The sequence below is a fragment of the Aspergillus nomiae genome (genome assembly GCF_001204775.2).
Source record: "Aspergillus nomiae NRRL 13137 chromosome Unknown contig00011, whole genome shotgun sequence".
Taxonomy (NCBI): domain Eukaryota; kingdom Fungi; phylum Ascomycota; class Eurotiomycetes; order Eurotiales; family Aspergillaceae; genus Aspergillus; species Aspergillus nomiae.
The window spans coordinates 1-16,332 of record NW_015378066.1 but is presented as its reverse complement, the minus strand read 5'-3'; the positions used below and the strand labels follow the sequence as shown (position 1 = coordinate 16,332).

The window sequence follows — 16,332 nt, the reverse complement described above, 5'->3', positions numbered from 1 at the left end:
AATCCAAACGGTTTGCCTCGCATATCGTTGACGTCACTACCAGCTGTCAACGAACCATAAGGGTAAGAGGTTTTGCTCTACCAGTTCTTCATTCTGATTTAACCAAGAAAATGCCAGGGCACGTGGCTTGGCAAGCCATTTGCTGTAAGTTATCACTTCTTTGCCTACATCGTTAAAACGTCTACAAACAACTATGCCTTCTTCAAACGGTTCAAGATTCAACTGTCTGCTCGAAAAAACTCCAATGGTTAGCTTGGGAGATAGGCAATCAAAACTTCTACTCTTATATACTTCTCACTAATAGGAGACCTCCGGTTTGCGAAATTCATCATGGTATGGAGTCAGATCAACCCTACATCACTCCATCTCAGCTTCTTGTTCCTCTCGGGCAGTATCCTCCTATATACTGTGCTTTCACGTTTTCTAAAAGAAACACTCCTTCTGGCAGAACCACCGCTCGCTACTTTGGTCGGTATTCTGACTGGGCCCGCGGTGTTGGGTGCCGTTGAGCCCCAGCCGTGGAAGCTCGGCGATCAAGTCACCAAGGAACTAGCACGACTCACTGCGAGTATGCAGGTATTCATCGTGGGCATTGAGCTCCCTGCGGGATACTGCAGGAAGCACTGGAAAGGAATCAGCATCCTTCTTGGCCCTATCATGACAGGTGGCTGGGTCGTATGTGCGATGCTGGTCCATCTGGTTTTCGGTGCTAGCTATCCGTCTGCGCTCGTCATCAGCGCTTGCCTCACTCCCACCGATCCGGTGCTGGTCGCGACCATCCTGGAGGACCCCAAGGCGACTAGCGACCGTATTAAGTATCTTCTGGCCGCAGAGTCTGGCGTGAATGATGGCACCTCGTTCCCATTCCTATATCTCGGGATTTTTATCCTGAAGGAGCATTCTGTTGGTGCTGTGCTGCGGGAATACTTTACGGTGACAATAGCATACCAATGCATAGCAAGTGTTGCTGTCGGGATAAGTCTTGGTTATGGAGCCAATAGGCTCCTCCGGTATTCCCACGAGCGTGGTAGGATTACTGAAAACTTCGTTGCTCTGTTCCCCTTAGCTCTGATCTTCTTCAGCTTAGGATTCTCAAGCACGATGGGGATGGATGATTTCCTACTTATCTTCAGCGCAGGCATCGGATATGCTTACCACGGCCGGCTTGAACACGCCTACCAGGTAAATCCAGTGGCTACCTCCTTCATCAGCTTCTCTCTCAGCATAGCGACGTTTATCTATTTTGGCCTGATGATCCCTTGGACCGCTGTCGCAGATACACCACAGTTATCATTGTCAAAAATTGGGATATTCGTACTCCTTGTTCTGCTGTTTCGTCGAATCCCTTTTATTCTCGCACTGAAGCCATTTATTCCCGATATCAAAACGTACAAGGAGGCGCTCTTCTGCGGTCACTTTGGACCCATGGGTGTTGGTGCTCTATTTTTGTCCATAGAGGCCAGGGAAATCCTTAAGTCCTCATGTTCCCGAACACAGACACAGCAAGGTGACAAGTGGGACCAGTATTCCTGTGAAACTGTGGAGTTGGTCTGGCCAGTTGTTTGCTTTACTGTTTTAGGCTCTGTTGTGGTGCATGGCTTGAGTATGAGCATTGCGAAATTTGTTCGGACTGTTATGTGCGCTCGAAAGCAGCATATCAAGTCATCATGTGCCTCAGATATCCCCAGCACAAGTTCTGAAAGCATGGATGATGGATTGTATCATGATGAAGAGAGTCTAATCTAGAGTTGATGAAGGTTCGAGAGATAAATCATTTCTGCTAGATTGGGAGAGTTGGAAGACACTTAGAGACTATCCTAGATTTAAGAGTATGTCCTAGAATGAATAGTGAACTTTTCTACAAGAATAGCTTGCTTCGGTTAATATGTTATCACGTATGGAAACTATGTAAAGAGAGAACCTTTTAACGACCCTCTTTGGTTCTTGTCCATTTCCCGCTGTGCAGCGTTCGGATATCAAGCTAACCCCTAAACACGGTCCAAGAGTGTACACTACCATCATACCCCGTCAGTGCTCTTCCTCTACCCTTACTAGATTAGATCTGTCTGCTATCTTTCCTGCCAATTCCATCAAGGATGAACTAGCTAAGATGTCCAGAATAGGCACCATGCCCTCCATGTGCTTGGAGATCCAATTCCGGAGTTCGACCGCTACATGGGAATCAATCCCGTACTCCGTAATTGGGCCAGTAGGGTTGATGCTGTCAACTGGAATTGAGAGATTAGTCGCGACTCGAGCGCTTAAAGCTGTGTAGATCACTGCTGCAGCATCTTCAAGGGTCTTTGTAGCCTGGAGGTCCTGTCTCAGCGTATCGGGAATTTCGGCCTGGGCGTTGACTGACGTGTCTAGATGGAGTCGACGAAAGTGGGAGAAAAGAGGTGCATCAAAATTGGCCAGTGATCGACCTGGTTTCCACTGACCTAACCCGGTAATAATTTGGGAGATCGTTCTGTCTTCCTGGCAGCTCATGATCGCTACCTCAATCAGTGACATAAGGGTCTTGGTGTCAGTTCCCTGGAATCCTTGTTGTCCCATTCTCGATGCCAGTTCTTTGTTCTCGGCTAGATAGCCCACATCCGTGATTACTCCTAGATCTAAGGATACGGCTGGAAGGCCTAAGGAGTTGCGGTATGCTGCGAACGAGTCCATGAATGTTGAGCCGGCGGCGTAGGCGGCCTGGGTCGCGTTACCTATTATGCCGCTAATGGAAGATAGCATAATGAACCAGTCGAGATTGGATGGGAGATATCGGTGGAGATTCCAAGTGCCGTGATACTTGGGATTGAGAACCGCAGTGTAGTCGCCAAGAGTCATTTTCTCGATATGGGTGTCCTGCGAACTGTCAACTATATCCTTGTAGGTCGAATTTACGAGAAGGTACCCTCAAGATCATGGCACCTTGGATGATGCCCCGGATTGGCGGTGCAGTTTCTTCGAGACTGTTCATCATCTTCTTAACTTGGTCACTTTGTGATATGTCGCAGGCATGAATGATGGCTCGGACGCCTTTCTCTTGCAATACTTTGATAGTACTTTGAGAAGACTCTCCTGATAGTCCCCTCCGACTGACAAATATGATTGCTTTTGCTCCATGATCTGCCATCCAGAGTGCTGTCGCGCGACCGATACCACCAAGCCCCCCGACAAGCATGTATGATACATCGGGTCGAAGAAGCATATCGGGCTGCCTAGGGACGATAGTCTACTGACTTAGTATTGTTCAGAACAGAAGGTAACCATACGAACCTTAACCCTATCACCTTTCCCAGCTGTGAGTACAATCGGATCTGGATGATCTGCTAGTGTGAGGACATCCAGCGCTTCAGCAATGTCCGAGATGCTATAAGTGGTCGGGTGCAAGTGACCACGGAGTGTGCCTCGGCGAAGAAGACGCGCTACTCGGTCCCAGACCTCGTCAAGCATATCTGAATTGTTGCTCACTAGGTTTCCAATATCGACTGTCGCAAATATGATCTCTTTGTCAAGCTCTGGCACTTCCCATCCGCTCTTAACTGTAGTACGGGCACGTAACTGAATGAAAGTGCCTGATGTTCCAAAACACGTCCATAATGAACAGAAGGTATGATTGTCAGATTCATCACAGTTGACTATCGTCTTCACCCCTTTATGATCAGTCAAGATAAGAAGATCTTTTAAGAACGACTCGTCATTGAGAAGGATCCGTTCACTTGGTAACAGACCGGAGGAGACCAAGAGTTCTTTGTCTGTTACGCTCTTCACAAGCGCGTATACATGGGCACATGCAACTGTACATACTTCTATTGTAGCTCGACCAACTGCTCCAATAGCGGAACTGATCAATACTCGATCTCCTGGTTTTATCTCAGCGAGACGGTGAACAGCATGGAAAGCCGTGCAATAAGCCGCAGGCATTGCGGCAGCAGTTTCAAAAGACATATGCGAAGGTATTTTTTGAAAGGCAGTTTCGCAGTCTTGGTAGAAACTGGCTGCTGTTCCAGATCTCAAGCAGGCTACTCTGTCTCCAGGTATCAGATTGTGAACGGTTTTACCGACGGCTTGTACAACCCCGCTACATCCAAGCCCAATTCCCGTTGTACCTGAAGCTTGGCCGTCTGCTAGCTGTGCATCTCGCTCACTCAGTCCGACAGCATGGACTTGTATGCGGACCTCAAGATCGGAGAGCGTGGTAATCCGGGTGTCTTCTGTGAAATGAATACCTTCAGGCTGGACACTGTTATTCACCGCCACTCGCAGGTGTCGGTTCTCCTGATGAAAGGCCTCAACCCTTGTGAGATGTATATCATGAACAGATGCAATGGCTTCGTCCAAATGTCGGTTCTCCACAATCCGAGGGACAAGAAACGTACCACTCCGTTCCATGTACTCCGTATCGGACTCGGCTGACTTCCATCCTAACAGACGATGACAAACAAGATCGTATATGAGTTTAGCCGCTCGATACCCGCAAAGCGGACTGCCAGCATCTAGATCCAGTGTGATAATGGGCTCTACCCCCGTCTCTGAGCGAGCAGTCCGGGCAAAGCCAGTAATTAGGCCGGCTTCTGGATTGATCGGCGTGGCTGTGCCACCACGCGTCACCCAGAGGATGCAGGTCGCTTCTAGAAACATCTGCTTGATTATGTCCATCATTTCTTGATTGAGATGTGCCAGGACTGGTGCCTGGAGATCACTCATGACGATACAAGCCTTTTTCTGCGGCTTGAGATGGGCAAGGTCGGTTGTGTCAACCTGCGACACAGAAGACAGAAGGTCTCGCAAATGGGGTATTTGTACACCACACTCTCCTTTCTCTACTACAATGACTACTTCCGACGGAAGGGAAGCTTGCTGTCTGGTGGGCCGAGAAATAATAACCACATGTTGATCTCCAGGCCCCTTTATTTCTTGTGGTTCCGAAAACTGAGTATCCTTCAGAGTAGATATCAAGTCATTTTCGAAATATCCGACCCCATCTTGCCTCCAGGGCCCCGGAAAATTCGCGAATATCACATACTCGGATAGTTTTAGTTTGGATAAAGGATCGACCAGGATCAGGTGGCCATTAGGCTTGAGGAGACTCTGGATATTGCCCAATGCTCTAAGTTCCGATCTGACTGTGTATAACCCATGGGCAATAATCACGACATTGTACTGCTGCATCGCAAACCCCTGGGCGTTTAGATCTCCCTCAACGTCAAGTTCCTTAATTTCTACGCAGTGGCCCCATGCGCAAATCTCACTTCGTGCTGATTCCAGAAGACGTAGACTTGGGTGTGTTGCGGTATACTTGGTAAATCGAGGAACGCCATTCTTTGCCCCGACGAGCCGTTGGATGAATCTCTTCGATGCTCCTCCTGTACTAGCCTCGATTTCAAGTATTGAGACCGTAGGGTTCTTATGGCTGACCAGGTCCAAGTACCTGGAGACTATTTCATAGGCTGGGTCATCATAGACCGTTTCCCAGTACTCGTTCCACATAGAGTGTTCATTAGCTGGTATAAGGCCGGCATCATCTGTCAGGTTAGAGGACAGCTTTGCACCCACAGTGCAGAGAATGTGACCTTCAGGGCCGGAAGATCTTACTCGTTCGATGTCTTCGCTGTCGATATCGCGGGATGTCTGATATCGCTGAGTCGCTATCTCTTTGAAAAGCTTGAGCTGTCTTTTTCTGAAAGGCTGAAGCTTCTTGGTGGCCGCTTGATCCACATGCTTAACGTATTCCTTGATGTAGTATAATGCGCATGCTTCATGTAATGCGTTAAATCCACTGGACTGCTTTTTCGATTCCTTAAAGGAGGGAGCGATGCTCGATAACGCAGACCCGGTCAGCAGATCCACATCCAAATCCCATTTCAACTCATATGCCATATGGCTCTTCATTCTCCTTGGGTCTGGAGATTGACTTGGTCCAAGGCGCCTGCACCGTAGACCCGTGATAGAAATTGACGGTTGCCGAGATTCATCCAGAACTGAAATCGAAGCTATGAGATCCCCCTTTCGTGTTCGTTGTGTTTCGGTGAATACATTTAGTTTGCTCCCTGCCGCGTACCCTGTGTGGCACGATACGCACATCTCATCGATGCGGACAGGAACAGCGGGGTCGTTGATTGCATCCATGTTGACAAATATCGTGTGAATGATACTATCCAACGTGCAAGGATGTATCAGAGATGGGTACTGGAAATTCATGGGCATCACCGCAGCAGTATCCGGGGTGATGATCTCTGACACACACGCTGAATCCTTGAAACGTGCTTGTTTGATGTTAGCAAAACACGGTCCGTACTCAAGGCCGACACTGGCTAAGTTCTTGTAGAATAATTCGATGTCAAGGGAAGTAAAGTTGTCAGTTGCTCGCTCAACCTCAAGCCCAAGTTCAGCGCGATCGCTATTCTGTGCTCCAATCAAACCACTGCAATGCTCTGTCCAGATGTTGTCCTGCGTGACAGAGTAAATGTGGAAATTGTGAGCTGGATAGGAGCCACGGGAGTTGCTCTCGCGTTGGTTGAGTATGAGTAAAGTCTCTACAGCCCCTGTCTCATGGAGAACTAGAGCCGATTGTATGGATATATCACGAATATAGATTGTGGGTATCTCATCTGCAGAGGTACTGTGTAATTCATGCTGAAGGAATGCCTCTATCGCCATGGCAATATATCCAGCAGCAGGATATACTATATTAGACTCGATCCTATGATCCAATAACCAAGGATTTTCAGACACGCGAAGAAAGTTTCTCCACACAGGCTGAAAAGAGCAAGCCGTCCTATCAATAGCGCCCAACAGATCTGTCCGGGCATGCTTCCGATTGCGAAAGCTTTTGCTAATTCGAGGCTCTGCCCAGTATGTTTGTATATGACTCCACGCATATGGAGGGAGGTCAACGAGCACACTCGGCTCATGGGAGGCCGTGGGATTGTTAATCACCTGGGAATCCACAGGATAGCCGGTACACATTAGTGTGGCGGCAGCAGTTAGAGCAGTTGTAACAGCGTTGCTATTTCTGGTCAGAACGCTAATGTATAAGATCTCAGCTGCATTGAGCTTCGTGTCATCTCTCAAGGTCTGCTTGATCGGTCCTGCCAGCGTAGCGTGAGGACCAACCTCAACAAGGACATCGACGCTGACCTTTTGGGCTATACCGACTCGCTTTATTCGTTTCCTTTCTAGCGTCCTGATGGGAGCCCGCTGGTTAATGGTCTCGAAGCACAGGGTGCGTAATGAATCGACAAAATTCACCTGGCCCACTAGGTTACTAGCCCAATATCGTGAGCCCAATTCGGATGGTGTGATCTCGGCTCCTGTCACTGAGGAGAAGAAGGATACAGATCGATTACCAAGATAGTTTTCAATATCCTCACGGCTCCTCGGGCTCACATGTGCTATATAGTCCAAGTATTGCTCCTTAACTAATTCCATGTGGTGAGAGTGGTATGCAACTTCCACTGATAGTCGGCGGCTAAACACTTGTTTTTCGCGAACGATCTGCTCTAATTCATCGATAGCAGGAAGATCCCCGGCAATTGTGACGCTCAATGGGCTGCTGATGCATGCTACAACAGCCTTTCCCGACTGAAGCATATCGAGATATGACTGACTCTCTCGGGCAGACACCCCAAGGGCAAGCATGGCCCCCCTTATCTGCCCGTTCGCCAGAGGCCAGTTACTAACGACCACTCCTCGGTAGTAAGCCACTGCCATGGCATCCTCCATGGTCAGCGCACCAGCGGCATAGGCAGCGGCAATTTCCCCGCTAGAGTGTCCGGTCACTGAGTCTGGGTAGATTCCCCAAGACGCTAGTAGATCGACCAGGGCTATTTGAAGGGCAGAGCATATGGGCTGGCTGAAGAGGGGGTTGCTTAATCGCGAGGCTCCCTGATCCTTAAGTATCTCTTCTATTAATCTTCATCAGTGGATGCTGGTCATGACGTGAGGTGAATCCTGGCAAGGGGTAATACCAGATTAACGTACCCACCATACAGTAAGGAGCACCGATGGATTTTATGTAGTCGTCAATTCGTTGAATTGATTCGCGGAATACCGGATATGCCTCTAGTAGCTCCTTTCCCATTCCCACCCACTGCGCACCCTGTCCTGTGAAGACGAAACCGATACTTGGTCGTCGACGAGCTTTAACAATTTTCATCCTACCGGATAATGCTTCTGCTAGCGTTGCAGGGGACGTTCCCACAATGGCAGTTCTGCTGGCATGGATCGTGCGGCGTTCGTTCAACGTATACGCTAGATTATTCATGTATCTCTCATCTGCTTCTGGTTTTACCTTGAGTAGGTATTCTCGAAAGTTTTGAAGCTGCCTGGCGGTGGATCTCTCATCAAACCCAGAAAACAAGTAGACTCGAGATCGTGTAGGGCAAGTTTGGTCGGCATCGACAGAATGCTCGCCGTATCGCACTCTACTTCTCAGACCACGACGGTAAAGATAGCCTGGTGCATCTTCGAGTATGGCATGCGCGTTACTCCCCCCATATCCGAAGCTGTTCACAGAAACACGATGCGGACTCGGGCATTCCCACGACTCCGCAGCTAACTGTATCTGTGGCAGGCTTAATGACTAGCTCAAGTGGGGGTTGTCGAGGATTTTACCTTGAGTCTCCAATCTTCACATCGGATACGAGGATTTACCACTCGAAAGTTGCGATTGGGGAGAAAGGTCCGATTCTCGAGCATCAGGACGGCTTTAACAACGCCCGCAACTCCGCTCGTGCCCTCCAGATGGCCAACATTAGTTTTGATAGACCCGACTCGTAGCGGTCGCATAGGACTTCGGTTGTGACACAATACCTTTGCGAGTGCGGCCGTTTCAATATGGTCGCCAGCCTGTGTTCCGGTACCGTGCGCTTCGACGAAGTCCGTCTCGCATGGATCAAGGCCTGCCACCTGGTAGACATGACGCATCAGGGCTTCTTGCGATGCGCCACTCGGTAGGGTAATCCCGGGGGTCCTGCCATCTTGATTCAGTCCAGAGCCTCGAATTATGGCGCGAATGGGGTCATGGTCTTGAATAGCGTCTCTTAGCGGTTTAAGGATCAAACATCCAATACCCTCGCCTCGAGCGTACCCGCTGGCGCTTTCGTCGAATGTATGGCATCGTCCGTCGGGGGAAAGAAACCTGGATATTGGTTAGATATACTTAGATAGAATGAGCCTTTCCTACCAACTTCATCATAGTCATCGTCGACATGAACTCATGGCTGAGGATCACATTGACTCCCGCTGCGACGGCCATCGAGGCATCACCAGTCCGAAGGCTTTGACATGCCAGATGGAGAGCTGTTAAACTACCCGAACAGGCGGTATCAACTGTCACACTAGGGCCTTTCATGTCGAAGAAGTATGACACTCGGTTTGCTGTCATGGCCCGGGACTGCCCGGAGTTTGTGCACTGATACATCGGGATGCAGTCTGGATCGCGGAGGAGAAGATCGGTGTAGTCAGCGTTGAAACAACCAACAAAGCAGGCTGTTGAGCTGCCCATTATCTTTGCCATCGGGATACCAGCTATTGGCCGTGAGCGTGCACTCGGATACGATTGGCAGGATGGACATACCATTTTCGAAGCCTTCGTAAGTAACCTCGAGTAACAGCCGTTGCTGAGGGTCCATCGCCTAAGGGCTAAGGTATCAGAAAACCAATCCGGACCCAGTGATTGTTGAGTATACCTACAGCCGCCTCGTCGCTTGTCATGTTGAAGAATGGTGCATCGAACAATGTCACATCTTCTGCCAGGAAATGTCCTCCTTCAACGTTGATCTGTGCGCGTCTTGGTGTCAGCTCTAAGATAGCCACATGCTTGAATAATACGGTGGTACTCACTGTTCCGTGTCTTGAGTGATCGGGATGATAAAAGGCATCGTTATTCCATCGCGACTTGGGAATTGGACTCCACGCCTCCCGTCCTTCGAGAATCATTGTCCACAATTGCTTAACATTGCTGGCACTTCCAGGGCCTCTGAAGCCCACCCCGACAATTGCAATGGGCATGCACAGATCTTCTGATAGGATGGACAAGTCATCTCGGTCTAATGAAGTTGGTTCTGAAGTGTCAGTGGAGGGTGTCGGGATGGCGGGCGGGCTATGTTCAAGGGAATCGGCCGTCATGATGGTTCAGCGACCCATGCATAGTAGCTAGAATGGAGTCACAAACATAGGGGTACATTGGAGCATGGGAAATACAGGAGCAACGGATTTGAAATATACGGTGTACAATAATTCCGTTAAAATCCGGTGCGAGTGTTGCACATCACAATGTCCCGAACTACATCTGCGGAGATCACCGAATCACTCTATTGGACATCGGATGATTCGCATTAGACTTTCCTTCTATTGTTCCGGGGTATATCCCATGCTAGATGGACAGGAGGCAGAAGCAAGTGAGCATAAGCTAAAGTTCAGGAGTCACCAAACTGCCAACGCTTGAACTGCCAACTTCCTGATTGCTGCAGCGATGACAGAAACATTCTTTGTATCTGCCGGGATATCGTGGCCTTTGCTGTGCACCACCCAGGTTGATATGGATGGATTGCACAGCCGATACAGGGCAAGTGAGTACTCAAGCAGTGGATCCTCAGCCCCGCCTATACTCACGGTTGGGATGTTGATGTATCCCTCCAGATCTGGATCAACCACAGGATCTCCGCCTGGATCCATCCGGAATGGCGGAAGGGAGTTGATGAAGATAGCGCAGCGAAACAAAGGTAGCTCCTGCGGGTACAATTTTGCACGGTGGACCAAGAATCCAGCTGCCAAGGTGCCCCCATGGGAGAAGCCCAGGACCCCATCGAAAGGACCTTCTTCATCTACAACGTCCTGAAGACGGTCGTACGCACTCAGTAAAGATTCCCCGTCGGTACCACTGTCGGAAATGGACCGGGGAAACCTATAATAACTGTAGTAAGGACCGTCGTAGAAGCCCGAGATCCCCGGGCCTGGAACCGAATCCACGTCGCCCTCAACGAAATGGAATGTCGCCGTATTATCATGATGAAGATCGGTCATTAGGCCATCTATCTGGTAAGCTGATTGGCCTATTCCAAGGGACCGTACCACATACTTAGCTGGGACTGCAAGATCTATCACATATGAGTGAGTGCCACAAACCTCAGCCATGCAGTGGATTTGGCTCACCTTGGTATTGGTGCCCCAACCATGGAGACAAAGTAGTTTGAGAGGCATAATGGCTGGTGTTGTTACCGCAGACAACTGCTGATTGGTGATGGGTATGGAGCCCGTAGGAAGTGTATTTGTATCTCGGTCTCGAAGACCGCCTTGCTCTCGTGAATGCGATTCTCATGATACAAGTAGGCTCTCCAAAGTCCCCGTGTTACCACGGAGCATTTTCTTTAACATTCCAACTGCGAAACATACCTGTTTGCTTTCTAATACTCACTTATCCCGCTTTAAGTTATCAGCAGCCTTATAATTCCGTTGTATCCTCGCTGACTTAGTGTGGTGAACCAGCCTCTACAGGAGAATTTTTAACAGCAATGTATTGTTTGATCGAGAGCTATCTCTATCGCATAGCTTTCCCTTAATATAGATTGCGCTCATATACGTCTACCACCAGTGACCCAAACCAAAGGCATGGGCCAGTTCCAATAAAAAGAGATGGCAAGTCTAATCTTGCCCGGATCGCACCTTATATAGTTCGGGATGGGATCCACGCACTATCAGTAAACTGATATATTTGTATCTCTTATATGCGAATCCTTTACAAAGACATCTTTAGGACATTGTGTTGAGGTGTACATTTGTGTCGCGGACATCTACTGTACAGGGTAGGAGACCTGTCAACTAGGGAAGGATACTTTGGCAAAAACCAAAGACGAATCGTAGAGACTATTAAGCCAGGACACCGATTCTTGATTCTTGAAATTCTATCCCTATCCAATTTCCCCAATTCATAATCCTATCTAGATACAGTACAGATATGACTCATCGTATTGAAAAGGCAGCGGGTATACCTTCCAACATCGCTATGTGGCCACCGAATTGTCCATGCACCAGAAGCAGGGTACACTATACAGTCATCAGATCAAATCGCTCTTATATAGCCATTGTGTCTTCCGTTCTAAAGACGAGACATATTAGCAGGTTTCATATAAACAATGTTCAAAGAGAACTTACCCGTTGATAACTTCGACCATTTCTCCATTTCTGTAGTATCAGACCAATTTACCTCTTGTGTGGGATATCCTCGAGGGAACTTCTCACTAGAAAGCCCTTGACATCGTTTATCGGGAGAGCATGTATCCGAACGGCAGCAGCCACCATCAACTTCACAGGATCGATTACATCCTTGACTGAATGTAACAATTGAAGGATCCATCCGTGGTTCAACAAGTTTGAGATCATCGCGCTTTTTCACTGGAGATGTAGGAGACTGATCCGGCCCTGGAGTATCCTCCTGTTCCAATAATAAAAAACATTAGAAGAGTTCAAACCAAAAATCAACAGAACTTACTCATTGAGAGTTTTTCCCAGTACTCTACTTCTGTACTATTAGACCAATCTACCGGTTGTCCCAGCGGATATCCTTTAGGGAATTTCTCTTTAAAGAATCCCTCACATCTTTTGTTAGAGCATATATCTGAATAGCAGCACTCGATATCCGTTTCACAAGGTCGACTACATGCTAGGCTGAACTCAGACCCTGGAGCCGCATCCTCCGGAAGAATAAGATTCATGTCGTGGCGATTTCCCAGCGCGCCACCAGGCTCTGTGCGGAAAGAACGAGCCACATCTACAATATAAGTCAGTCAATATGAGCGAGAAAGGATGTCAAGGACAAGTAGCGAAGGATAGAGGCAGGGGAACCGCTGACTTTGGCTGTTACCTGCAACCGCTGAGGCCGCGAGGCTGGCGAAAGCAGACAGAAAAGTTGTAAGATGGATGCAGATAATCGACTAAAGAGCGCGGGTACAGGATTCTAATGGCCAGAAAAAGGGCCATCTCCAGGAATTTTATAGCCCGGGCTGCGGAATGCGTATCGAGGAGCAAGTCCACTTTTCCCCAATTACAGCAATGGTGCCCCATCTGATTCAACCTTCTCTACAGAGTCTATACACCGATCCAGATCCACAGCCCAAGTCTGGGGTTGCTAAAAATATAGATCCCTCAGCCTATAGTGGTCCGAGCAGCGCTGACTCATCCCAATCAACAAAGGCTTCAACAAGAGAGGCATCAAGCGCCCTGGAAAGTTACTCCAGAGATCGTCTTTTCGGTTGAATCTAGAACAAAGATCGAGGTCCCCGGCATTACTTGAGCCAAGCCCTCTGGTTTCATCGTCTTTATCCTAGAAACCTTATGTGTGCCCCGTTGTCCGCTCCGGTGATTGTTCCTGGCATATCTACCCTGTACCACCGTCCGCCCTTCATCTCTATTCATGACGGGAATAAAGAAAAGTGCACGGGCAAGTAATACAGGATGAGCAGCCATGACTCCCACGTGGCCCCATCATGGGGGGAGTTGCTCCCGGTTTTCCTGCTATCATCTCTATAGTCCGTGGAGACTCGCTATTTCCAAATGGAATCTGCGGATAGTCAACCCAAGGGATGGATAAAGCGACATCGAATATTAAAGATACTCAACGATTGCGGTGTTATAGTACCATGACGGGAAGACCAACCGTAAGTACATATGGTTGCCATCTCAACACCCTAAGATCATTTTCCCCGGCCTCCTAGAAGTGTTATTCATAGGTCCAATATCCCACTGCATCGCAGAGTCAACTATCTCACTGTACTCGGTCCACTTCAACAATTGATCTTAGTATAGACAATCCCTCTTTGTCCTCTCTACTCGTGTAAGCGAATAAGATACCGCACCCAGGGCAAGACTGTACACCAGATGAAGTCATATTGCTTCAAAGTAGCCAGCCAGCCCTTGTCTCTAACTGGGGGCTCTACGTCTCATTGCTTACGGGCAAACAAATACAACTCAAATACGCGATTAGATGACTAAGAAACATACATATGAAAAGGGGAACTCAGAAGAAACAAGACAAAGGAAAAGAGACAGAATGATAGGAGAGAAGAAAGCCAGTAAACCCGAAAGAAGCAATAAAATAGAAAAGCCACGAGCCACGAACAGATACTCTAACCATGGAGATACGAACTTACACCAAAACGCAAAGTTGACTACCCCTCCAGCTCGGTTGGTTCCCGGATCGCAGGCAGCTCTGCTGCAGAGTGTACCGGTGTCTCGAGCTCGCTGGGTTCGCGACCATGCACCCAAGAGTGTAATTCAGTTGTGACCTTTTTTTCGCATCAAACCGCTTTTCATATTCCGGTGGCATACATTGACGTCCCGTGTCGTCGTCATAACTATACCTTGGGTGGTATGACCACAGAACGCCATCTTCCATTCGAAAGGTGTCGGGGCAATCAGTATTCCAGGCCCAGGGTGTGGCGAGTGGTAGATATGTTGTGACGGTATCGATCATGGTTTCAGGTTGGTATGAAGTCACCGACATTGGTCAAGAGAGAGAGGGATACCACTGGGAAGATGTTTGAAGAAATAAAAAAGGGGGGAAGGGCAAAGAGAGGCGAAAAGAACTGGTTAGAACAGGATGAAAATTGTAGTTCATGAGAGAATTCAGAGTCTGATGAGAACAGGAGGAGATCTTTATACCCTCTCCAGATCTGAAGGTAGGCAATGTTGTTCCTACTCAAGCGAGACAGGGGCACGTATGGAGAGCATATGGTCGCCGAAAAAATTGCGTTGGATCGCTTAGGCTGGTCTGGATTCTAGTAATCTTCTGGCAATTTCCCATATGCAACAGCGGGTACTTACAGAGAACACCATTTCAGAGAGTCACCATGAGACATACGTCCCGAACGTTCTACTCTTCAAGCAGCTCACAGGCAATGGCATGCGACACCATGACTGCTTCTGTGTCACCGGGCTTGAAGATAGTGGATATGATGACGATCCCATCATGAAGAGCAAAAGCAGAAGGATATACCTTCGTTGGGGTTTGGATAGGTTTTGGGCCACCGGGGAAGTGCATTAAACCCCTAAGCCACGGATCCTATGTTTCCAACCCATCTGTTTATTGTTGGCTGACCTCAAGCATCTGGATGAGCGTCATGTTCTCACCATCTAGGCGAATCGGTTTCACTGTCACCGGGCGGCGCTGACAATTATCCGCGTTTCTAGAATTCTGTATATCTTGGTCGAGCACCATTCAGCTCCTTTTGTGCATCCTTGGGCCTCCGATAGGCCAGGTCTTTTATGCTGCAGCAAGCGAGAGAGAACACCTCGCGACCACCTTCCGCCACCAAATTAGGGCGCGTTTGAAGATGTCTTTCTTCGTTAGCCGATCTGGTAATGTAGTCAGCCAACTTTTGGGGGTTCTAAAATACAGCAAAACCCAGCGAATATAGCTTGTACGATTGGGCATCAACCCCAAGGCACATCTGGAGGCTTACACCGCCAAATATTTGTCTCTCATTTCATTCACCGCGATGATTCAGCAGTTGAAACAATCCCGGCTAAAGTTTTTGTACAGACACAAGATCCTTCATGGCCAGTTGGGATGCCTGTGAGAAGCATACCCAGCGTGAAGTCATTGAACATCGATTCGCTCCGTAAGATACCATACTCATGGTATGGGAATTTTGATCTTGTAGGGCCAGCAACCCTATGGGTTGCGATATGAGTACATACCTAGTACCATCAGGCGACATGCGGTGGGAGTGTTTCTTGCGACTGAATCATGTCCCTAGGTGTTTTTCCCAGCTTTCTTTCTTTCTTTCTTTTTTTTACTAGTGGCGTGAAGTGCACAAGCGATCGACAGCTGAGGAGAATTCCAGGCTTTGGATCGTTCCCTTCCTTCTGTGGCTTCTAGAACGAAGCAAGACATATACGAGGCAGCGAGGGAGATATTTGGAAGACTGATCTATTAAAAAAAGCAATACACCAGACCCATCGCTTAGTCAAGCCAAGGCTCCCTATGTTTTGAATTGGCTCTGGAAAAACCGGATGTTGCTCTTGCCGACAGAGTTAAGCTTCATCAGCATCGGCTATGTGTCCACATGTCTGTGTAGCGACATAGGTAGCGCCTACTCTGTGCATTTTCCAGCGGGGACCAGATTGCGAGGTCACATTTTGGAGAGGGTTACCGTAAAACGATCAGTATCGTAGTCCCCTGTGGTATTCTTATATGTGCATATTCCTCCTCTTCCTGGATATTGCCAAGGGAGCTTGAATCGTACTAGGGGAAAACAGCGACCCGATGGTCGTCGGATGGCATAGAAAGACAGCAGTCCTCTTTCTTTGTTTTTAGGTTTTTTTTTTTTTTTTTTTTCT

The 16,332-nt window shown here is 48.4% G+C and overlaps 3 protein-coding genes across 3 annotated transcripts; 1 reads left to right on the top strand and 2 right to left on the bottom strand.

Moving 5' to 3' along the window:
- Positions 1-330: 330 nt before the first annotated feature.
- ANOM_001278 (putative Na(+)/H(+) antiporter) lies at positions 331-1,746 on the top strand (the record flags this gene model as incomplete). Its single annotated transcript, XM_015546535.1, has 1 exon — positions 331-1,746. The coding sequence occupies one exon, from the start codon at positions 331-333 to the stop codon at positions 1,744-1,746; it is 1,416 nt and encodes a 471-aa protein (XP_015411513.1).
- A 282-nt stretch (positions 1,747-2,028) lies between these two features.
- ANOM_001277 (putative polyketide synthase) lies at positions 2,029-10,122 on the bottom strand (the record flags this gene model as incomplete). The annotated part of the gene is made up of 9 exons (XM_015546534.1): positions 2,029-2,853; positions 2,903-3,223; positions 3,268-7,898; positions 7,975-8,557; positions 8,608-9,133; positions 9,183-9,522; positions 9,572-9,629; positions 9,688-9,774; positions 9,838-10,122. The coding sequence occupies 9 exons, from the start codon at positions 10,120-10,122 to the stop codon at positions 2,029-2,031; spliced, it is 7,656 nt and encodes a 2,551-aa protein (XP_015411510.1).
- Positions 10,123-10,419: 297 nt separating this feature from the next.
- Positions 10,420-11,196, bottom strand: ANOM_001276 (putative DUF341 family oxidoreductase; the record flags this gene model as incomplete). Its single annotated transcript, XM_015546533.1, has 3 exons — positions 10,420-11,027; positions 11,075-11,093; positions 11,149-11,196. 3 exons carry the CDS (start codon positions 11,194-11,196, stop codon positions 10,420-10,422), a joined length of 675 nt encoding a protein of 224 aa, XP_015411511.1.
- Between the last annotated feature and the right edge of the window lie 5,136 nt (positions 11,197-16,332).